Genomic DNA, 21,767 nt, shown 5'->3' with positions numbered 1-21,767 from the left:
TTTCAGTGTTGACTCTGGAAGTCAATCAAGGATTGTTGGGAGGGACGTTCTATCACCTTCCATCAAACTGGTCCAAGGTCAAATGATTTAGTTTTTCATTTTCAATCAAATGTCTTTATATGTGAGCAGGAAGGGATTTAGATCTTGTTATCCAACTGTTTCAATAAATTGATCCTTACACATAAATGCTGACTTGTGTGATTCACATGGAACTAGATTATTTGGAAGATCATCAACATGTGGTGAATAGAAGAATATATGGTTTGCTACCTCAAATGGAGTAAAAAGGGTACCTGCATTCACATTATACACATGATGGGAATCAAACCTATTTCTTTATCAAGAAGAGCAAGAACCTCGACCACAAGGCTACCTCACCATGTCTTGAGATCACATAAAATATGAGTTGATGTATGGTTTTGTGTTGATTTCACATGGTGAATTATAGGGATGAAGAGAAAATGCTTTCACAAGTGAACTACCCAAATTTCCACCATCATTCCAGAAATACCAAGGGTCCTGTTCCGCAAAGTGATCATGGCGCTAAGATGACTTAACTCCCGGCCCAGACTTGCAACAGTTGTAATCCTCAGATCACCATTTGGGTTCTAATGCAGTTAATACAGATTATGGTCCTTTTACGGGGCAATCTGAGTGAGTGAGTATAGTTTTACGCTGCTTTTAGCAATATTTCAGCAACATCACCGTGGGGGACACCAGAAATGGGCTTCACACATTGTACCCATGTGGGGACTCGAACCCGGTTCTTCGGTGTGACGAGCAAATGCTTTTACCACTAGGCTACCCCACGCCCCCAGGGCACTCTGAAACAATGTAGTTGACTGTGACTGGTTAAGGTGTTTGCTTATCACACTGATGGCCTGGGTTTGATTCCCAACAGGTTATGTGTGAAACCTATTTTTGGTGTCCTTTCCAGTAATGCTGCTGGAATATTGGCAAAAATGGCATAAAACCCAACTAACTCACTCTCAGGTCCATACATTCCAAACAATAGCAACGCTGTGCAAGCAAGATGCAGACAAAGGAACGATCATTTTGATCATCTTCATCTTCCGTCCAACATGCCTGACAAACAAAGATTATCTATCACTGACCACAAACTGGCCCAGATCGGGGAAGACAAACATGGCCGTCACCAGCTCATCTACAAACATCTCTGGACTGTCCGATATGTCATAGTTGCCTGGTAACACCAGACTGTATCTTTCATGTCAGATTTACTGCCTCCAAACAACAACAATGTAGATGACCCAAAAAATGTTATGGCACTTAAAGAGATCTTTATTTTTAGCTGTAGTCTTTAAGCCTAAAAGTTTGATATTGGTTATGGACACTGATCATGATATTTCATGTTCAGGAGTCTGTTGTCCTGAACAATTTGCAGAACTCTCAGAGGAGGTGCCATCATTGGCGGTAATATCACAATAAATATTGTACTCACTATCATGTCTCAGCTACAATTCTGCAAGCTTAAAACTGATATCTAATTTTATTACATTTCTTAAAAAGGGATCATGGTTAATGTCTGTATATTTCAAATGGAATCAAAACTTGTTTTGTTTAAAACACTGCACAATCACATGCCCAACAAATACCTGATATAAGTTTAGGTGATGCTTCATGTTATATTTGGCATTGTGTATTCATATGGTGATGCTTTGAATATACAGTGAATGTGTGAAGTGGGATTGGGGTCTTTGAACAGTTTGGGGGGTTAAAAAACCCAAATAAAAACTATTTGTTTGATTGTACAGTATGCTCCTCTGTCTTCAAAGGTGCACGAAACATACAATGTGTGGATTTCATTTTGAAGGAAACAACTTCAGAGTGAATTCAAATCCATTCAGTTGGCCGTCGCAATCTACCACATGTATTCACCAAAATATTCTATGTTTAGAGTCAATTTGAATCCATTCATGGTTGTAACAAATCTACAATTCATTGAAACATCTCATATGCTTGTACATTACCATACACCTTTTGATGACTCTCATATCCAATAACACAGCAATAAATGGGTACACACCAGTTGGTATCAATATTGTTATTGACTTGACTCTGTATGGCAATGGTGACATATCTCTCTCCCCATGGAAACATCTGTGTCTTTATCTGTCAGACTGCATAAAGTTACAGCAAGCTGTTTGCAGTTTATTGACAAATCTTTACTTATCTGTTGCCTTACTTCTTGTGTTTCCGCGGTTGTATATATTTTGCCAGTGTAAATATGTAATGAAGTGATAACTTGAACCAATTTGTATCCCCAATCTTCTCTAATTACAAATAATTTTGATAATGTACAGTACAATAGAGCCAAGTGATTCGGAAAGTTATATTAATTTGCTTAATGTTATTTTGAATGTAACAACTTCCAGTTATATGAGTGGCGAGTCTTCATTAGACAGATGCATCACTGTAACAGCTTTCATACTATCTAACTGATAAACAAGGTACACTCGCGTTAAAGTAGCTGGTGTGAGGCTAAATACTACCTCTCTTTACCAATTTCCATGGAATTGTTTTTCTCAACAGATTGGCATACTATTCAAAATAATTAAGAAAGAATTAGATTTCTGTTAACAGCAATGTATAATTCTACAGTTGACAAATAGTACCTAAGACTTATGTTTTGTATGTTAACTAACACTTAGTCTCTGAATGTATATAACTTTGATACAGCAAACAGATCCATTTAAATAGAAAAGGAGCCCCAGTGGGTGGGAACATGAGGCAAATCTAGACTTGCTTCATTTTGGGCTTTCCCAATGTAGGGAATGTGAGACGGACTATTTTCCAGGGAGCAAGTTAAAACAAAACATACAAAATACATTCATCAATGATTAAAATGTTTTTTAACAGGCCATGATTTTGTAGGACAGTTGTGTCAAAGAGTCATATATACAGGTATAATGTGACTGTGACTACTACCCAATCACACAGTGATTCAAACATGTAGAATTCAATAACAGTGGTCTGCAGATTACAAGTTGTCACACACAAGTATTCCAGAGGTGGCACCTACATTCCACAGGGCCAAATCTGCCAGCATATCAGCTCTCTGACAAAGCCCACAGAACAATGGCTGACAGTAATGGCTAGGATTATATTTCACATATAACCTTTCCCCTGACTGACTCTATCTCCAACCTACTCTCACTCATAAGAGGAAGTGCAATAAAGGCTGTTACAGCAAGCAAGTGCCTGTCCATAAATTACATGTTGCGCTTTCTTCCAAGAAAAATATGGAGACGATATAACCATATTACCTTATGTAAACTATCGGCCAAATACACAACATCCCCGTAAGTTTGCCAAAGAATCCTCAAACAAACATACCCAATAGAGCCCATGCATGGCTAGAATATGTGGTAGGTCTAGATTGCCACAGTTCCAGGTTTTCAGTACTAAAAAAGAAGATCTTTCATCTCCTTTTCTGTATTTTTTTATGAATATAATCTAAGAACCATTTTTTTCTGTAAAACATATTCATTTCAAAGACTAGATGTTAGCATATACCCCTGTAGATCGTATCACCATGTTTCAATTTGAAATGACCTCATTAATAGAATGCCTCAGTTCTGTTTTGTTTATCGCCCAAACGAATCTTCAGTCACAGTCTGAACTAAATTCAAACTTGGTTATCTAAAATGCAAAGATATTTGGGGACTATTCACAGCTTCTAATTCACTATGCCAGTGGATATTTACGTGAAATAATGGCACGACTCTGTGATTGATGTAGATAGCCATCCACCTCGGGCAGTTTCAGCCAATATAGCACACATACCTAGCCATAGATGTGATAATAAATATCATCATTAATATCCCCCTAATTCAATGTCAAATACAATAAAAATGTTTATTAAAATCAATTATTATCCCACATATTTTCAGATGAAATACAACATAAGGAAGATGTCAGTTAAGTATAACTTATATTCATCCCAATTCATTATCAAATACAATGCTAGAAAACTCAATTAAAATATTAATATATCATATATTGCATAACCAAATAAAACCCTGGTTATATTTCCGTATCAATTGACATATAATACATATCACCATGTCCTGTACCACATACAACAACAGAAGAAAGTCTATTCGTCTAATAAATAATCTCTGAAATGAACATATTTTACAGAAAGAAAAGTTCATAGCAAAAAACATAAATATATATATAATGAAAATGAGCCCTGAAATCTAGACTTGCCCCATTTTCTAGACTTGCATGAGCTTTCTTGGATATATTTGCTTAGGGGTCTGTATGACAGACTATAATATAAGTCTATAAACAGGCTTGGCTCTGTTTCACAAACAACATTGTAGCATTATGACCTAGTCTGTCTTACAGTCACTCAACTACATCATTTTCTCTTCTGCACAACCCTTTCTGTAATGAAAATTCTCTAGATGAAGAAAGTCTAGATTTCATCAGTCTCAAGTATCTCTTGTTTGTTTGTTTTGTGATGGATTGTGTTGTGTTATGTCACGGGGTCTCCTTTTCAACTGATTTGGAATTATTTGCTGAATGGAAACACTATCAAAATTACTTACATATTCAGAGACTTAGCGTTAGCCTACACTATGACAGTGACAACTGCTCTAAGTTTATGTTATAGAATAGAATGAATAAAAGTTGTAGAGCCACTATTGCTCTGCAAAGGAACTGCTAGTTAGAATTTTTTTGGTTAAAACATTAACAATTAATGTCATTTTGCTTGTGGCATATGTGAGATTTGCAGTTGTAGAAGACATGCTGTTGAAGCATATGCATTTACATTGATTCTGCAGTGTAGGTTTTTAAAATGTCACTGTAACTCTAATTTAGGCTCCAACTTAATCTTTTCCTGACTAGAGTATTTCAGCCCAACAAAAAATGAATTTTTGTGCCATGAAAAAAATCGTTACATTTTTAATTTGTGGCAATGCCAGATATCAAGATATATAAAATAATTTGAAATAATGGAATCTTTCAAAATATTCTCAAAGCTCTTGAATCTAATGCATAAAACTTTCTAGAAAAACAGACATCTTAAACAAATAATCATAAATATTTATAAGTTTGAAGTCATCAAGACTACAAGATGGTAGTCGGTGAATCTTCTCAACAAGATCACAACAGACTGTCACACAGAGTGCTGCATTGTCTTAGGTTTATCAGCTCCGCTGAAGTTTAATCTAAACTATTCATAGTTTTTGTCTAAAATCAATCTTCACCCAAATGTTCATATCTCCAAGGCAGAAAGTCTCAGAGAATGCATCCCATGATTTGATAAAAACTAACACAAAACTGAAATGGATTCCATGCTGATTTCGCAATACATATTTTTTTCCTGAATCAAATGCAAGAGAGGTCTTGCACTAAGATATATGATTTATTTCCCGGCAGGTTCGGTGGACATAAACCTGTGGCATGGTAACGTGTCACGCCAACCTTGTCACTCAAACAGTGTGACTCATGCGTTAAACAATTGTTACTAGATCGGTCTTGTCACAGCATTTCAGACCTGTTGATGCTGACCAGAACTTACTATGTTGGACATGCATGTTGTTTAGAAAATCAAATAGAATCTCATCCTATTGTGAATGTTTAATTTAGAGTCCCTCAGATTGCCATGTATATCATCAAATGTTACATTATTTCATTGTATGGCCTGAACATAGTTGGTAGATGTCATTTGCTTTTTAACTCCATTAGCAGAGAGCTATCTTCACTTCATCAAACGTTAAGTATCCTTTTTCAACCTGACTACACTCTGGCAATTGTCATGAAGAGTCTGAACAGAGGTTTTCTAAAGGTAGTGCTACTGCACTGTAGCTCGCTTGGATGTGAAGTCAAAAGTGTTGACAACTGAAGATCCTTCAGACAAATTGCTGTATATATTCCAATAGTGAGTGAGTGAGTGAGTATAGTTTTATGCCGTTTTTAGCAATATTCAAGCAAAATTACGGTGGGGGGACACCAGAAATGGGCTCTACACATTGTGCCCATGTGGGGATTTGAACCCGGGTCTTCGGCGTGACAAGCAGACGCTTTAACCACCAGGCTACCCCACCGCCCCTGATATTCCAATAAATTAAATGACAACAAAATACTGCTGGGAGATTAGCATTAACTCTAATGATGTGAACAAAATGACCATCTTAATAAGGAACATATATGCCTTGGTTCAGCTCCCTCGGAGCCAATGAGAAGTGAAGATTAATACAGTGAGTGAGTGAGTTTTGTTTTACGCCGCTTTTAGCAATATTCCAGCAATATCACGGCAGGGGACACCAGAAATGGGCTTCACACATTGTATCCATGTGGGGAATCGAACCCGGGTCTTTGGCGTGACGAGTGAATGCTTTAACCACTAGGCTACCCCATCGCCCCCATTTCAACATGACTGCCTTTCTATCAGTCCTGGAAATGAAATCAGTCTGCTTGTATGTTCTATTCTTTCTCAAGGGAACTACAACGTCATTCACTGAGAAGTCATAAAGGAAAGAAAGGACAACAGGTAATGTGTTCTCCCCCTTTACATTCCAGCTGCTTTTGTGATCTGTCATGCCGAGAAAAAGACACTGAATCAATTGTTTGCAACATTCTGTCAATGACTGATAAAAAAATACATCCATGCAAAACAGGAAACAATGTAATAAATGTCATATGGGAATAACTGTCGGGTAATTGTTCTGTTTTGATGTGTGCCTTGCAATTTAAAGCTGTGGACATCATAAAAATTATTAATCAGATAAAAAACTGTTTGAACAATACGATCAACCTGTTGAAGATTTTTAAAACTGATATTTCCCTATTCTTTGATCATAAATACATAATGGAAGTGAATTTTCCTGCCTGGCGCATGTGCATAACATGGTGAAGGAAAACCTACTATTCACACAACTAATTAGAGGCAGCTACACAGTGAAATGGACTTGTTTGGAAAAGCAAAATATTTTTATAGTGTGAAGACAGCCTTATTATTATGGCAATGATGTAAAAGAGACGTGGTATCTGCAGGAATAATATATCTAATCTGATTTGCTAAACAAATTGGTCTTATTGGTTTTGATAAACCATCAACTGTGTGGACTAGAATGAACTTACCTTCATATGTGGCTTGTTAAGTATACTGACAAGCTCCTCCGATAACTGATCTTTTGATTGCTGCACAGAATTGATCACATTGTTAGCACTATTTTGGCCATTGCTTGCCACAGGCCGTGGCTGTGGGGATTGAGAAGTCACTTCCACAATCTTGTTGTGTATGTTAACTGCATGTTGAAACTTGGTGTTGAGGAACAAGTTCTTAAGAAAGGTAATATCTCCCTGGTCCTCATTGGAATTGAGGTGACTTCGGGCATACTGCAATGACTGGAACATATCCTCCACGTCTGCAACACAGCAAGGATGTAAGTGAGTAAGTGAGGTTTTATGTAAAGTAAAGATGATGTAACTGGATAAGATAAACCTGGTCTCGATTATTTACAGATCGTGGCCATTTGGACTGAATAATGCTGAGTGTGGCGTTAAACAACAAACAAACAAAAACATAAATCAGTATTCTTTGATTGCTTTCAACTACAGATACATGATGGTGGAAAATATAAAAGGTCTGGATCAGACAATCCAGTGATTGATAATGTGAGCAATGATCCATGATGTGAGGTTACGATGACCTTCAGTCAACCACGTGATTATGTTGATAACCCAGTCCCATTGGTCATCTCTTACAGGTAAAATTGGTTGCTTGGGACAATACAAACCTGTAGTCGATAACAGTTTGCAGCCTTGAAACAGTCATTTGTTCATTCACTGGACAGGAACAGGTGGAACTAATTAAATACTGTCTAACAGGTTTGAAAAAAAACAAAACTTTTTTCCTCCCTGCTCATTAAAGTAATTGCAACAGAAGAAAGTGAACAAGTTATAGCAAAGATCTATAAAAGCCTCCATTACTTACCCACTCGCTTTGCATGGAACCTCTCCCGTGATGTGAGCGGAACACCCGAGTCGAGAGTTCCATCTTGAACATCCTCGTCCTCCACATCAATGAACGCTGTGTTGACCACACCGCTAGGGGGCACTGTCTTCTTGTCCTCAAGAGCTTGCAGCTTCTTGGATCCACGTAACGATGTTCGGGAGAAACTCTTCCTCCTGGAAGTGCCGTGTCTCTTCCTCCCGACGTTTCCGAAGCTCTTCCTGATGTTTCCGTAACCTCTCTAACTGTTCCATTGTTGGCTGCTGCTGCTGGTTGCCCATAGCAACAGCAGCATCATTTAGAACTTCTTCTGTGTGAATGTTCTCACTTGAGTTATCAAGAGCATGTTTCATTGGGGTAGTTGGTGGAACTCGGGGCAAGCTGTTGAGATTGGGGGGGTGGGTAACGTGGAGCAGTTTTCACTGTTCCCACAAAATTGTCGGGGCAATCGATCGCCATTTCTCTATGAGGTCCTGAATCCTCAAATTCAAATGAGTTCTGCATACTAGGATCAAAATCCTCACTATCATATGCATATATATTGTCCTTTGATCGGTTGAGTGAGTTCTGACTGAGAGTGTTGCCATTACGGGACAGTCTGTCTGACCCATTCATCTCCTCAATGAGAGGGGTTTCAGAGGTGCTTGCCACCTTTTGTTTGCGGGTTTCCTTCTTAGACTTCTTGCCCTTCTTTGGGCTCTCCTTCTCCAGAACCCCGTTCATCTCGATCAGTTCAGAACTACCATTCACATCGCCATTCTTGGCATGCCCATTGGACTTTTTTCTTCTTTGGTGTCTTTTCGGTCGGCATTGACGAAACGTATACAGTATTATCTTCCACAGAAATATCAGACTGCACAGAGCCTGCCTCGCTGTTGTCGGTGCTGTTGAGGAGTTTGGTCATGTCCCGCGGGGTGACCCGCTGTAAAGCTGGTATGCTCTCAAGGTGTTGCTTGGTGCCATCTTCAACCGCAATGATGTATGCATCATGGACCTTTTCTATGTCAGAGACTGAAACACAAATAAGTATGATAAGTATCAATAATCATGTCACCAGATAAAACAAGAAAAATGGCAAAACACAGACGCCAACCAGATTCTGAACTAGTAACCATACGTTGAAACATCTTGATCCTTCAGACCATGTTGTTCTTGGGACTAAGTGAACTTTGGCTGCTAGGACCAGTAATGTACGTAATCCAAGAATGCTCTTCACACACTGGATCTATCTGAACATATGTTGACATGTACAGTATACTGTAAAATTGCCTGTCAGGTTAGAGACTAACTGCAACTAAAGATCACTGATTAAGTCCATTGTTACTGATACAACACATCAGAATATTACAATCCATATCAATATATAAAATCAACATGAGTCTTTATTATCCAATGAAGCAGTTACCACTGGGTATTTAGTGAGTGAGTAAATATGGTTTTCAGCTGCTTTCCCGCAATATTCCAGCAATATCACGGCAGGGGACACCAGAAATAGGCTTCACACATTGTACCCATGTGGTGAATCAAACACAGGTCTTCGGCGTGACGAGCGGTGCTTTAACATTAGGCTGGCCCACTGCCCCCATTTGGTATTAAAGGCAATGAAGCAGTGAAAACCATATGAATGTGTCAATAAAAATCAGTGACAACACTAGTTACTCCATTACACGAATAATAAACATCAATTTCACACAATGTAAAGTCCTAGGATTCAGTCTGTTTTGAAGTCCTCCTGAACCTAAGACTTCCGACACCCCATTGACATCATCCCCAGTATAAAAAAGCCCATCTTTCTCTGTAGGGACTCCCTATTTCTCTACCTTCAGAGAGGAAGCGATTCACCATCAGCAGTAAACCACTCCTGCAGGCATCTGATTCCGTATCTCATAGTCATAGGGACTGCGGTATTGTCAATATTTGAAATAAAACCTCTCTTAACTTAATCAATATCCAGCAATTTCTGTCAAATCGGTGCTAACAACAGATTGCTTGAAGCTAAAGATGGGAGGATTGAGCATGAAGGGGCTAAATGCCAACTGAGACTCTATCTGCAGGATGTCTTATTAGTTCCACAGACAAAGTGATCTGGACAACTCGGAAATGATTAAAGGAGCAATTACAAGGAAAATTGTGAACGATACAACCACAAATACAACACATGAATCCTAATTAGTCATTGTAATGGTGCTGGACAAGCTTCCTTTTCAAATTATTTCATGCAGAAACATGCTTCAAAGAGATTTTCAGAAACCAATAATTGTAAAGGAAATCTCAATCTACATATCACTTTAAATCATAAAGCATGTTGCGTATTGGCTGCATGATACTGATATAATGTTTGCAGGACAAGTGTGATATAACATGACATTCCTGTGAACCATTAACCAACAATGACAGCCACACTACTCAATTCACAAACACATCATATTAAACAATGCAAACAATGTACCTCAAAATCCATCAGAAATTCCCTCATGAGCCTTCTGACATTAATCTGTTATCCTACACTGTACTCATCATGAAACGAAAACACTGAAAGTGTAATGATGATGTATAGTACAGCCTACGTAGACTACGGATGTTTCCTCTCCAGCTAGGCAGGGAGCATGCGGATGGTTTAACGTGAAAGTTTGGCATACAAGCCTAAATGATGTGCCTCCTCCCACTGTGGTAATTGTGTTGCCCGAGTTATCACATCAACAGGTTAAATCAGTTTACTAGTCACATACAGCACCACTGGCCTATCATGGTCAGAGGACTAATTGCAGGGGCCATTTCAGGCGTGTCTTCCAGATTTGATAGAGGTGTGGATGTTATGGACAGAGATGGGTCTACTGTCCAACCACCTGGAGGAGGACATGTCAAGGACAGTGCTACAGAAGGTGCTCCAGACTTGTTGTATTGGTTGGTGTGTGGGAGAAACAGGGGAACAAAGGAGGTGTGGAATTATGATGACAGAATGAAAGGTCATCTTTGGAATATTTCCTCAGCCAATTAGCCCAAGATCTGCCTGGACAGCTTTCATGATGTAACCTCAAAATGTCATCCAGTTCTAAGAATATTTCTACCCTAATGAGACTGATATTAGCTTTGATATCGTACATTTGTCTGACATGAACAATGCTGTAACCTCAATGTCATAAAGTTTCATGAATATTTCTGCTCTAATTAGACAGAAATTAGCTCTGATATCTGGAGTAATGTCTGACATACTGCAACCTTGATATGTTCCCATGGGGACATGATTTCGAGATAATAATGAAAAACATTGTCTGTATCCTAAACCATACAGCCAATCAGGAACTTCAATCACGGCATGCTGCAGCTGACAAAACACCACAAAACAAATCTTCATTTCTTTATTTTTGTTACCTCTAGAGGTAAATGTGATATTTATTTTATTCGAAAACCACACTGAGAAGCTTGATTGAGAAATATGAGCCATGTATCCATGACAACGAAAATACAATGATTAAACATACCAACACCTGATGCTTCTTTCTTCAGATATATTACAGCCAGAACGTAGCTTCATTATCCTCAAACCCACACATTCAATGCTTATGACACAGAAAAAACAAGTTCATCAATTGCTTACGTCACATCCAAATTGCCTAAGAGGTAACTGCACACCTGGTACAGGTAAAAGATGTCCTGCCAAGGGGAATGTTATCAGTCAGCTTCATGTCAAGTTCAACACTGACAGCAAACAAAAACAACATGATGCATGACGTTGATCAAGTGTTATGAAGCAACACCTGGTAATAACTGTAAAAGTTGTACAAACATCCTTCCTATTAATCTGTAAGAACACATACAGAAAATATGAATACATGTTTATACATATCTAACTGTTATCATTCTACTGATCGAACACATGTACCTGTGAACATGCTCAGATAACACTTTATCGATCAAACATAATTACAAACAATATTTTATTTCAGGAAAATTGTGAGAAAATATTTGAAACAAATCCTTCAGTTTTCATTAAAAAAATTATAGCGCCTAAACTCAAAATGAAAATGTTCAAATGTCATCCTTAGGCATGAGAAGTATAAAACTAATCATCCCTTTGCCAGATGCTGGCCAATGCCGTATTGTATGTCTTGAGTAGACTTTGCCAGATGCTGGCCAATGCCGTATTGTATGTCTTGAGTAGACTTTGCCAGATGCTGGCCAATGCCGTATTGTATGTCTTGAGTAGACTTTGCCAGATGCTGGCCAATGCCGTATTGTATGTCTTGAGTAGACTTTGCCAGATGCTGGCCAATGCCAGTATTGTATGTCTTGAGTAGACTTTGCCAGATGCTGGCCAATGCCTGTATGTGTATGTCTTGAGTAGACTTTGCCAGATGCTGGCCAATGCCGTATTGTATGTCTTGAGTAGACTTTGCCAGATGCTGGCCAATGCTGTATTGTATGTCTTGAGTAGACTTTGCCAGATGCTGGCCAATGCTGTATTGTATGTCTTGAGTAGACTTTGCCAGATGCTGGCCAATGCCGTATTGTATGTCTTGAGTAGACTTTGCCAGATGCTGGCCAATGCTGTATTGTATGTCTTGAGTAGACTTTGCCAGATGCTGGCCAATGCCGTATTGTATGTCTTGAGTAGACTTTGCCAGATGCTGGCCAATGCCGTATTGTATGTCTTGAGTAGACTTTGCAATGCAGGAAAAGGGTTTAAAACATAAATTATCTGTCAGATGATGGTCTAATGCTGTAATATACTTCTTGAAACGACACTGTACTGTCTTGACCAGGAGAAGGGTGTAAAACGTAAATCATCTCTTTGTCTGATGATGGTCACTGTTGTATCACATCTTGAGAAGACGCTATAATGTCATCTCATACAATGGAGACCCCACAATCATTATCACCAGTATCACATACCTTGTCTGTTGCATAAATCTGTTATGAAACATTAACCAGACTTATGGTCCAAGTACAACCCTCATGGATGTGTCCTGAGCTACCAACTACCTGTTCAAGCGGAGGCCGCTTCTGTAACAGTGACTCCTCCACCTGCCTAAAGGGTTCAACTGACAGGTTGCTGGGGTCAGGGTTTAGCAGTGTCCATGCCTTTAGTCACACTACCCTGGGGCCAACACATACTGGCTGTAGGAATGTACATCACTGAATGTCTCACCAACAGGCATGTGAAATATTCATGATTGTTTACATCTCATTAATCATTATTTGGGGAATATTTTGTAATTGATTTCATTGTCAAAATCATTTTACACATCATTTGCAGAGACCAAAGAAAGACTGTTTTCTGTTTCTGTTGGTCTCTCTGCAAAAAGACGAAGTAGTGGAATCCTTCAAAGTGACTGAGTGAGTGAATTGAGATTAACATAGCCTACATCTTCATGCAACTGAATTATGAGACTGAGTTGTGTATAACACAGTTTCAGAATCGTATCACAGTGTAACATTCAATGTATGTTATATTTGGGATTAAACTTTCTCAGTAAAGTTAAGGTTCTAGTTCTTCTGTTATGTTAGGTTGAGTGCTATTTGGGATTCGAACCCACATTTTGAATTAGGCACCTAATCGCCAACACACAAAGTCAGTCATCTAACCCAGTGGAAGCCGTGATGGCTGAGTAGGTTAGATGGCAATTAGGTACTTGACTCTGGGATTCAAACCCATGACCATGACATACTGAGTTGGATAAATGTGCATATAACTCAAAATAATACTATCAGACAATTGTGATTATATGATAGGATTAAAATATTAAAGGTCAAGTAAAACCATCGTGGAAGATTAATCGTTATTTCAGTTTGGCCTGCAAAATCATCAATCATAACTTCAGTCTCAGAAAAGATATACTCATAAAAAAGGCTCATAAAACTGAAAATGTTCTGAGATTCTGCAAGTGGACTGACTTTCACTGAACTACAAGAAGAACGCAGTTCTTGTCAGACACTAAGTTCTCAAGTAACAAAGCTATCAGCAGAACACAGGCATGCTTGTTAGTGGCAAGAAGGCTCCAATTAAATTGGCATAATAGGGACTGGAGTCATCTTGCTTGATCCAGTGTGATAACAGTCTATCTGACCGATGGTCAAGACAGGACCAGGTTGAAGGTCAGGGTGGGGTGTTTACTGGTCTGAAGTGATTAGTGTCTGCCTCTAATTGTCTAGGATGGGACCAGCCCTATCAGGGATGCTTGAAGTTAACTGACCAACACTTAATTCTACTAGACATCCACCATGTTGGCCATGCTTGTTGATAAGCAGAAAGGTCAAGTGCATCCTCGGGCGTGGAGGAATGAGGTCTGTTCACTTATCAAAGGCAGCCTATTGTGCAAATGTCATGGAATTGATATAATATTTTGACTGATGTAAGGCTACAAATAAATCCCTTTTAGGATTAAATCAATCCCCACATGAAATGTATCATGTGAGGTAAGATAAAAATATAAAAAATGAAGCAGATGGTCGATTTCTGTCCCTTTTGACATGTTTGACAGACCTCGCAATCAGTCCGATGATAATTTGGTTGGTTGGTTTGTTGTTTAACGCCACAGTCAGCAATATTCCAGCTATATGCCAGTGATCTGTAAATAATTGAGTCTGGACCAGATAATCCAGTGATCAACAGCTTGAGCATCGCTATACCTGATGATAAGCAACCATTAAGCTTAACATAATGATGAAACTGGAATTCAATCCACAGCTTGTGGATACTAGCAGTTGAGTGAGTGAGTGAGTGAGTGAGGTTGAATGCTACTGGCAACATCATATCAGTTTAATCAAAACATGATGATATAAGAACAAGTGATGTATGTCTCAGAAGTTTACCACTTTAGTCACACCTTGGTATGGTGCTGACAAACATAGAATCCACAATCATAGGTTCCTGGCACATCTAAGGGACACAACTCTACAAGGAAATTCTGGTGCGTCAGAAGACTGGTCCTCCCATGTCCCTCCACCTGTTATGGGACCCTGCTAACACCAGGGTAAGACAGCATGGAAACCGTGTGTGTGTCACAGAGAACACATGAAGGGTGTCAGTGGGTCTTACAAGTGTTTCATGGTGGCCTACAATGTCTAGTTGTGTAAACCCCAGGCAAACAATGGGAATACTGATCCATGCTGGTGGGGTTTGTTGACACGATATTGCCAGATTGCCTGGGAGATATGTTCTATACTGTCCTAGTTTGACACAACAATGACTGTCATATTCTGGTTCATAATGGCCATGATGACAATGAAGGTCACCTCTTCATCATGAAAACTGACTAAAGAGTTAACGTTGTTTCACTTTTATAGTGAAGTGCATTTAGTGACTAAAATGTTATATTCATGGTTCACAATGAAAGTACAGGTAACCTCTTCATCATGAAATCTCTGACTGATGTGTCAGTTATGAGTGAGAGTCAGGTGCCACAGTTAAAGGTGAGGTGAGGTGAAAATGGGTTTAACGTCGTGCTTGAGAATATTTCGCTCATATGACGACGTGCATGTGTGTGTATGTGTATGTGCGGCTGCTTGTACTAGCCCAGACTTAAGCTGGTTTTATAGTGCTAGCCCACTGAGATGCCATGCCGCAGTGAAGCATGAATACCCCACTCAGACACATTATACTGACTCCGAGCCGACCAGTCCTTGTTGTACTCATTAATGCCGAGAGCCAGGCAGGGACCAACAAGTACCATATTTTAACGTCTTTTGGTATGACGCGGTCGGGGATTGAACCCGCAACCTTCCGCTCCCTGGGCGGACGCTCTAACCACTACACCACGGAGGCGGTACCCAGTTAAAGGAGTGAGTGAATTCATTTTAATGCCATTTTTAGCAATATTCCAGCAATATCACAGCGAGGGACACCAGAAATGGGCTGCACACATTATACCCATGTGAGGAATCGAACCTAGGTCTTTGGTGTGACGAGCTAATGCTTAAACTACTAGGCTACCCAACTGCCACGTCAGTTATGAGGTGAGGTGAGGAGAGGTGAGTTAACATTGTTTCACTTTTTCACCTCCAAACCATGTAAAGTAAACATTGTGTTTTACTTTTATAGTTAAGTGCATACAGTGGTGTGGCAGCTAGTACTTCTTTGACCGAGGTCACTTTCACAGAACAAGCCCAATAGGATACCATGACAGAGTTTAACACGGAAACCCACTCAGATGCAGTATATGGACTCTGAGCCAACCTATCCATGATTTATCCCCTTACTTAGCACCAGGAAGGGTAACAAAATACTGTATACGATAATCACAGAGACAGCTGCCTAATTAGTCCAGAATCTGGTTTTCCAAGCCTTCATTTTTCTGATCTAACACAAAGTTACAAACTGCAAGGACTTGTGAATTTCATTTTACAACAGTTTTCTGGTCCACACTGAAAAAATAGAATTTCTATAAGTGTAGAGTCTGAGGTGAGAGTAGTTGGAGAATTCCAGTAATATCATGTTTGGGAAAATCTGAATGGGCTGATCACACCGTATCCACGTAGGGAATTGAACATTGAATTTTCGTGGACACTTCACCAACTTGGCTACCCCTCTGTAGCTGATAATCACTGATAATGAAAAACTGTGAACATAGCAACAGTGTATCCATCTGTTGCCACATAGGATATAATGGGAAAATTAAAAACAAAGATTCATTACACATAACTTTGTTAAATTCAGACTCAAAGCATGTGACATTGTTTCACCCACTGCTGTAATACAATGCATATCGGTACAGAACATTTCAAGACTAGGTAGCTCACCTCCTACTGGAGTACATACACTGATACACAAATATATATTGATACAAAAATTCTCTTCAATATACTTTCTTACCAGTAATCACTTGCATACAACAGCCAAGGTCATTGTGGAGATTGCCAAGTACAAAATACAACAACCTGTAATTATGGCCTGGGTTGTTCATGAAATTCCTGGTGGAGATAGATATCAAATCACAGTGGAATGTGCATGCCATTAGATCCTGTCTTGATGGACAATCTCTGGCAAGGTTCTACCACAAGTACAGGGGCCAGGTCAGATACTGATAGATATCTATATACACAGGAAGTTATTCCCATTTCTGGTGGTTTGCTTGCAACATGGACACTGATCAGACACAAAGCTTAATTAGGCAGGAGACCTAAGTTAGCTTCATCAATTCTAACCTGATTCTCATAGGAATAGTGCTGAAATGATTCAATGAAGACCTGGTACATCACATCATGCTCAATGTGAGACAAATTTAAGCTAGTAAACAAACTGTCAGTGGTATGTGACAAATTCCAAACAGTTTAAGGGACTTAGGTTTATAGAAGAAATATTTTGCTGAGATTTACTTCAATATCAATAAATTCCAGATTCTCTAAGCAACTGTTTAACAACAGAATTTGACAAAATAAGATAGTAAAATATTTTTGCATCAGCAATGAAATGTTTATATACAGATATACCATCACCAACAACATCATGCCAGAGAGGTAGGCTACCCTCACCCTCAGTGACACATTCATCAGACTCCATTTTGACAAAATCAGACTTGATAAAAATCTATAAACTAAATCTATAAATCAAATTCTCCTTTGAAACAAATACCATCTTAGAACCCCAAACTTTGAACATAAACAAACTAATATATTGTCATACCTGTAAGCCATGAACATGTCTGATTACAAAATATTTAGCTTTGAAGAAGTTTCTTTGACACTGAATGCTCTGATCATATCATAATTAGTGCAGAATTTCCATGGACCCATCACACACAATCATCTTCCTACATATAAGTATTATTATATTGCTGTACCTTGCTTTAGGAAGGTTATTCGTTTGGAACGTTCATTTAGCCATTGATAACTGATCTATTCAACTGTACAAGGGTAAGCAACATGACTCATATCACTTATTTAATGTTTTATGATCTATTCTGCGGCATCACATGCACAGACTTCGATACAAAGTAAACCTCAGATATTTTAGTATATCTGTATCAAAATACAGTCATTAATATATCATACATCCAGATCATTCCAGCCCAGAAGCTGCAAGACAATTCAACTTATGATAAATACAGGACTGCAAAATAGGATATAGCATATTATTCCTTGATTGTCCTGAGAATACAACAAGGTTGCCCTCTGACTGCATCAACAGTGACATACTGCTGGACCACCAACACCAAAAATCAAAGTCAGTCAGTACATTTTAAAATTATTCATGATTAACCTAGTAAGCTAACCCTGAAACAAAAATATCCAGAAAATGGCTATTCAAACAGCTCTACAATGCACTGACAAATCTAGATTTCCTCAATTCCCAGCTCTTTTCTGTGATATATTTACAATGTACATGATTAAAAGACAATCTGCCAATTCCTTGATTCCACAGACTAAATGTTTACAGGTAAGATTGACCTACCCTGACGGTGAGCGTTCCCCTGCTCCTCCCCGCTCTGCAGGGTTCCAACTACATACACATACATGATCCACTCTCAGGAATCTCAGGAACTACACTACAGACACCAAATGGTGACCTCTGACTCTCGCTGGTGTCGGTTCATTGTTTCCACAGCGGTGATGACAGATTCATGTTTCCAAACACTGCCACCATGCCAGCCAGGTTGGGTGTGAGGAGGAATGCCAATGCTTCATCACATAGTTGTATGTCATGAATCACAACACTAAATGCCCTGGTCGTTTCCACACAAGATACCACATGATTCATAAAAGTGATAATCCTCGACTCCTTCAAACAAGAATATTTAAAATTTCATATCCACCCACCGAAACTCATATGTGATAAAACAAGACAGCCAGAGTATTCAGGATAATCCAGTATACAGAAATACAACCACTGGATATCTTCCAACACCTCTGAGCAAAGCTTCCGGTATCTGTTCAGGTAGATTCTGGGAGTATATATGGCTGTGCCTGGCTATAAAATCATCCTTTACCAGAGCCCACAGTATTTAGTATTCCGACTCCATCCATGTGAAAGGCTATCAGTTCAAGTGTCTGAATCCTCCAACACCTCAGAACAAAGCAGTCAGTACAACTCCAGCACAACACACATCCTCGTAGATCTATAAATGTTCACTGAAGAGCCACCTTAAATCATTTATCAGGTTGCAGAATGGTTCTTCAATCAACCACAGTCAAGGTCACACCACGCTGGAAACAAACTGTGCTGTCACTCATGCAGGTCTCCAGAGAATAACTGATGCTCTCAGCTGTACAGATACCCTGCAGGCACATGCATGTGTCTAGGTATATACGACCTTTATGTCATGCTTTAATTAGTCTCCAAGAACAATGGGATTACTCAAGACTTGATGGTCTCCTTACTCAGTGTTATATCACACTACAGATAACACCAGCAGGATGACTATGGAGAAACACGTTCCTCCCTTTGGATGTGTGTAACTCCTTTCTATCTGTGTTATCATACATCTGTGATCTCTGCATGCAACATGTAGAACTAGATAGCATTTGGGCAGTGTTGACTGAGTCTGACACCGAGTCTTTACACCCACACTATATCCTCTGTAGCATAAACAAGATAAAAAAAAGTCCAGCTGATAACAGAAGATGTTCCAAAGCAACCCGACACTGTTAATTGCTGATGTGGAGATGGTCCTGATAGCTACATATGTACGTCTGCTCACATCAATCAGAACAGTTTACAAACAAGTCAGATCATAAGTGTCTCAATCACAGATCCCGGACATGAGTTATTAGCTTTCTGTAATGACTGGCAATTCACGGACCAACAATTATCCTCTTGTCCCGATAATCAGTACTAGGTGTTGATTGTACAAACCAAAGTCATGGTTTCCATAGTCCACAGCATGGCCTTTGTAATTAATAAAATATTCAGGCCTGTGATCAGGGCTGTTACCTGACACGCTTGCAGCAAACTGTTTGGGTAAAATCTATACCTTTATCTGGGACTAACTACAGACGTCTTCTTGGGAAACATTATCCAATTAGCTGAAACACTATCAATACAAAGAGAAAACTATCCGTCCCAAATGAAGACTTCCTTCCATCAGACGAGGCTTAACAGCAACAGAGAGGTTATGAGTCATTTTGAAGTACATTCTGTGTGGTATTTTAAACTGAATAATACTCCAGATAGCAAGCATGATCCTTGTCGAAACAAAATGCCACAATATCTTATGATACTCTCACCATGCTCACTGCAACCATTCGCAGGATTTGTTGGCTGAGTAGCAATAAGTCATTCATAGTTTATCGAGTATGTGGCCATATAAAAGGTGCATCCTCACCAGCTGTAATGCTCCTTGTTGAACAAAATGTCACTATATCTTACGATAGTCTTACAACAATTGGTATGTTCATTCCGTGTTTTGCTTGAACAGATGGCGGGTTATCAGGGATCCCCACTCAGTTGTATATCAACTAGATATCACTGGAGGCCTGAATACTTATGGGGAACATCTTAATGGATCAGCAGAGTTCCATTACATGCAAATGTTGGTTCAGATGTCCAGGTTATCTCCAGCCTGTCGACATGATGGCTTCCATTGCTAGGCATGGATATCATATCTGATATTGTTCAGTAGAAACATATCATATTGGTTGTAAGAAGGGAGGAAGATTCAGAGTCAAGTGGGATAGCTGCCCCCACACGAATCTTTACGGTATGGAACAAGTCTTTTCCAAATCCAAGTGCAGGTTAATTATATTCTTCGGTAAGAATTGTTGTATGTCACACAAACACTGCATTCAACGACTGGATACGGAAAACTCTCTGGTAACTTCAGACTTAAGTTTCACCAAATATAAATCTTTTTTTCACACAAAGTTTTCAACTGTACTGATACCTGATCCTATTCAACCACACATTCATGGTACTGCAGTACTCGTGATGAATCCTTGTATCATCCGTACCGACTTGCGACAATTGTCTCCTGCATGTCGCCAGAAGGTGTCGTGTGTCCTCCAGCAAGTGTCTCTCCACACTCTGACATTTCGCCACAGTATAATACTTCATGTAACATTCATACGTCAGTATGGCTGATTTTTTCATGGGAAGCTGTCAGGCAGGTTTCCAGTCTGTAAAATCTTTAAAGAGCTGTGGAGAGTTTTCCTTTCATCTTAGTTTTCCTTTATCCCTAATGCCCTACCAAGAATGTAAAGGCAGTAGTATACACTGACCCAGAGCTTGTAGTTGATCCCGATGACTTGCTCACATAAGTACCAGCATGTACACTGTCACAATGAAACATGACACCACTGATGTCCCATATTCTTCTAGGTACATTTGATTTACTTCTAGGGACACTCTGACTTGACTAGTTAATCATGTTAACGTATCCTCTATAGACATTCAGTTTAACCAAACTATACTTCAGTTATATTCTATTCACTACTGTGTTCATCCTCCAAACATTCAAAATACTGGAAATTTTACAATCTTTTTCAGACATTAATAATTGATAACAAACGGGATGAGCAGCTGAACACTGCATGAAATATTAGTATGAACTTCTCATATTACAAATACCAAAAGTTACTCCCCACCTCAACCTTGGTACAAGTATCAATTCACGAATTTCATTTTTTAAGACTGTTGAGTGACCCAGTAGCTAGTGTATTAGAGAATTTCAGATAACAGATAATGAGTTGGAGTATCATCCAAATGACCACAATCCAACACATCTTGAATAATAGACACACAAACAGTCTGCAGACAGGGAAATAAAACAAATGGATCTGGTTACACGGATATAATCCATTTACAGCTCCATAAAATGGCCGTGAACATTCAAAATATACTACC

The 21,767-nt window shown here is 39.1% G+C and overlaps 1 protein-coding gene across 1 annotated transcript in view; it reads right to left on the bottom strand.

The window, feature by feature from the left end:
• Nucleotides 1–21,767, bottom strand: part of LOC124280027 (protein PALS1-like) — a 68,635-nt gene that overhangs the window by 18,911 nt on the left and 27,957 nt on the right. The window contains 5 exon segments of the mRNA XM_046715906.1: nucleotides 7,117–7,403; nucleotides 7,973–8,150; nucleotides 8,152–8,383; nucleotides 8,385–8,774; nucleotides 8,806–9,001. Of these exon segments, the coding sequence (XP_046571862.1) occupies nucleotides 7,117–7,403; nucleotides 7,973–8,150; nucleotides 8,152–8,383; nucleotides 8,385–8,774; nucleotides 8,806–9,001 (1,283 nt within the window).

This window comes from Haliotis rubra, unplaced genomic scaffold (assembly GCF_003918875.1).
Source record: "Haliotis rubra isolate DU_JTF1 unplaced genomic scaffold, ASM391887v1 Scf26, whole genome shotgun sequence".
NCBI classification, from domain to species: Eukaryota; Metazoa; Mollusca; class Gastropoda; order Lepetellida; family Haliotidae; genus Haliotis; species Haliotis rubra.
This window is presented reverse-complemented; position numbering and strand designations above follow the sequence as displayed.